This window comes from Frankliniella occidentalis, unplaced genomic scaffold, assembly GCF_000697945.3.
Source record: "Frankliniella occidentalis isolate FOCC.00 unplaced genomic scaffold, Focc_3.1 Scaffold1, whole genome shotgun sequence".
Lineage (NCBI taxonomy): Eukaryota > Metazoa > Arthropoda > Insecta > Thysanoptera > Thripidae > Frankliniella > Frankliniella occidentalis.
In genome coordinates, this window is record NW_026267131.1 from 1,622,055 (window position 1) to 1,625,749 (window position 3,695).

Consider the following 3,695-nt stretch of genomic DNA (forward strand, 5'->3'; position numbering starts at 1 on the left):
CAGCGCGCGCCAGACCGTGCGGCACGTATCGAATACCGTTTTGAAACGTCGCCGAAGGAGTCTGGCTTACTTTTGGACGGTTCGGCCCCGCTTGCAGTAAGTGTGTGTTGCTGGTTAGCGGTGCCGGTGGTGGGTCAGGCTGGTCAGGTTGGCGCTCTTGGAGCAGCAGGAGGTGTGTTGTCTAGGGCGAGGCGAGGCGCGGCAAAGCCGGTTTACTCCCGATGAAAGACCCGATTACGCCCTTTTGTCCAGCCGAGAGGTCATTGGTCCTTCTCTGATCCTAGTCTTCCTGTCCATCCATCCGCCCATCCGCCTCGGGTGATCAGTCTGCCTACCCGAGTCTGCCCTCCTCGACCCCCCCCCCTTTCCCACCCGCCGGCATGCCGCCCGCAGTACCGACGTGGTGGGTACGGAGGGGGACTTTCTCTGCCGACATGAAAACGAAAGTGAACACAAAGAAGACTAGACGACGAACGCGGATGGAATGGAGGAGGGAAGCAGAAGGGAAAGAGGAGGGGGCGAAGACGAGGAGGTGGTGGGGGCGAGAAGGGCGGGGATGAATAGCTCTAGGCCCGTCCTCACAGTTAGTCCATCGTGGTCGCCGAGTCAGAACAGTCGTGAGAGTGCGAGAGCAGGTGCGACAATGGTCCCCAAGCTAGTGGTGGTTGCGTTCCTGGTGAGTGAGTTATCCCGTTGCGAATTATTGGCAGAGACTTCTAGGGTGAATGCTTTGCCCAGTGAAGGAGTTGTGTGCGAAACGGTTCGCGGGTTCAGTTTGGGTTGCGGTCCACTTTGCTCTTTGATTGCACGCTAATGAACGCTCGTTTTCTGTTCTGTTGGCAGGCCGTGCTGGCGATGGTGTGCCTCGCGCCCGCCTGCGAGGCCACCATCCCAGAGCCGCGAGCCCCAAACTTCCAGTATTTTGAAAGGTGAGTGGGTTGGTTCGCCTGGTGCCAGCACTTGAATTCATTCATTACGTCATTTTTTCACCGCAAAGCTTTTCTATTTGTTGTTCATTTTTTGTCATTTGTGTATTCACGCCCATCTTCCTCTTTTTCATCATTGACCGCCATGATCATCACCGTGTCATGCACCTCATCCCGATCACCGCCATCGTCACCCAAACGTGTGTCCTAGGTCGGGTTTATCACGGATGGTTCATTTCTCATCGATGCTGTCACTTTATGGAATTCCCCTTGCCATACTCCGTACCCTCTGCCCGTGCTCTCGGTCGGTGGTAACTCTTCTCGCTGATTGCAGGCCCCAGTACCGGTACCCGTACTACGACCAGAACGGGCGCGGTCGCCTGCTGTACGGCTACGGCGGAAACGAACTTTACCAGTACCGCGTCTACAGCCCTCTGGAGGGCATCCACTAGGCGGAATGCGCTTCTCTGCGGTGTCTCAAGTTTGGAAAACGTCTTCTCGAAATCACAACCCCGTCCTGAACGGCTGACAGATGCTGAACGGCAGACGAAACGTCTTGCTTAAAATAATCTTCAAAGTGGACCATACTGAATGATAGTGTAGTGTTGTGCGAAACTGAGTGTTACCTAGGCTTAAGAATAATTTGTGTGCTTTATACATTGTTCCATTAGAAATGTTTCACCATCATGTACACGCATCGAAACAATCATATTGCCATCGAATACCGCCTCGTCGTCATTGTCATAATTTAGGTGGTTAAAGGAGACGGGTGTAGTTTTGTAGTTAACATTTTTTTGTCATGTGATATCAATGTGCCGTCCCAAGAATCTGGGTAGCCATCTCTGAGATCATCTCGTTCATTTCACAAATCTCATCCATTTCAATATTCATTTCAATCGTGGTTGTACTTATCCTGATATTGGGTTCATTAATTTATAAAATTACACCTACACTTGATAAGACTGAAAGGTGAATGTTACATTGGAGTTCGCCCCGGTGATGCCGGAGATGGTCTTACTCCACGACAGCACGTTAAAAATAAACTAGTCTATTTAAAGCAGATTGTACTCTTCCTTAAACCTTCGTTCAATCCCTTGAGGAAAACAAAGGTGGGGAGGAGAGTGGTGGGGAAAGGAACAAAATATTGAATAAGTCTGCTAGGACTGTTTACTGCCATGAGTTAAGCGAACAATGGGGGAGAAATAAGTAAAAATTAATAATAGTAATATCACATAAATCCGTGAACAAAGTGATGTTCCGAGGCGCTCTATTCACCTCAAAGCTACTTGCGCAACATGGCAAAGTATGGCGTTTTTAAATGCATGGCTTCTGTCCAAGTGAGGAAACAAGACAGTTCTCTTTGCCGGCTAAACAGCAAAACGCTAATCAATAAATAGAAATAAATAATAAATAATAATAATCACGATCAATATGTACACACACTGGGGATGATTCATCACACGCTCATTTCCGACGAGCTTTCCATTTCTGGGAACGTCGACAAAAACACGCTTAGCTATTCGTCGCGAGAAATCCGGTCTGTCGCAACGTCGCCGGGCCTAACGCAACTCGGAGCGGGCGGGGCGGGTGGCGCGCCGTGCGCAGGGGCACGCACTACACCGCGGCCAGCGGCGAGGCGACGGCGGCGGCCGGGGCCGGTCCCGGTGACCGCAGCGGCGCGTGCTTCAGGGCGACGCTGGCCGCCGACGAGGACGCCGACGACGACGCCGGAGACACGGGCGACGGCGGCGCCTCGGAGAAGGCGGAGGACGGCGAGTGGCAGAAGCTGCTGGTGCTGCCGGCCGGGGGGTTGGGGCTTGGGGCGGCGGGGGGCGGGCGGCACGGGCACGGCGACGGCGCGAGGACGCGCGGCCGCTCGCTCCGGTCCGGCCTCTTCAGCAGCTCCTCGATCGAGTACGGGTTCTTCTTCTTGGCCGGCGGCTGCGACGCCCGCAGTGACGGAGGCGGAGAGGTCGGCGAGATCGGCGTCGGCGACCGGCTGCGTGTCTCGGAGACGCGGATCTGCAACAAGGAGAGCCAGGTGTTATCGCTTAGTGAAGTCTCCAAGTGGAGAGTCATTTTCTCTCCACTTCGAAATTATTGTGAGAGGTAGTAGAGATGGCGGACCCTATAGGGGAGGCTATTCGAACCCTAGACTGATTTTCGAAGTTATAGCATCTCGCTCGGTGCGGAACACTAAAGTTTTGTATCATAGGTAAAATAGTTCGTATGCTTGAGTTTTAATTTGAAACCCCCACTACCCGTTCTAAAACACCACGGATTAGGAAAGTACCCCTCCACGACCGGAGAGCCCTCCCTGATTCGGTCACTAAATAATTTCCCTGTCACCCCGGTGTGCGTGCGCGCGCGCGCGTGTGTGTGCGTTTATAACCGCGGCCAGAATAAATAACAACTGCCAGCGTGGGATCACCCACAGCCGGCCGCACACACTGTAAAAATAAAAACAAAACGGTAAAAATTTCGAAAAAGTGTGCAAGCAGTTTGGGGGATGGCATGGGGTGCCCAGCGTCACAGCGTGCGCCGCTATCTGATCAGGGTGCCGTCCGGCCGCCGCCATCGACCCGCGGGCCCGCGGGGGCGGCCGCGTGCGAACACCCTTACCGTCGCGGCCGGTCCACCATCCCCCCGCGGGTGCAAGAGAGACAGACTCTGGGGGGCGGAACACTTCGGACGCGTCCGGGGCTGGCTAATAATTGATGAACGCGTGGGGGTCGCAGGGGGTGACGGGGCGATGATGTTGTCGGTACA

The 3,695-nt window shown here is 54.2% G+C and overlaps 2 protein-coding genes across 3 annotated transcripts in view; one reads left to right on the plus strand and one right to left on the minus strand.

Moving 5' to 3' along the window:
• LOC113213514 (uncharacterized) overlaps positions 1–1,986 on the plus strand; it is an 11,093-nt gene extending 9,107 nt beyond the window's left edge. Inside the window, exons 1-3 of one of the 2 annotated variants that reach the window (XM_026432608.2) lie at positions 567–676; positions 844–929; positions 1,261–1,986. In XM_026432608.2, the coding sequence (XP_026288393.1) occupies positions 644–676; positions 844–929; positions 1,261–1,378 (237 nt within the window). In that variant the 5' untranslated portion in view covers positions 567–643 and the 3' untranslated portion in view covers positions 1,379–1,986. Of the gene's footprint in view, positions 1–566; positions 677–843; positions 930–1,260 lie in introns of those variants that run through there. The other variant, XM_026432609.2, reaches the window with a different exon arrangement.
• Positions 1–3,695, minus strand: part of LOC113213445 (paired box protein 1 homolog) — a 29,502-nt gene that overhangs the window by 7,068 nt on the left and 18,739 nt on the right. The gene's annotated exons all lie outside the window — the stretch shown is intronic.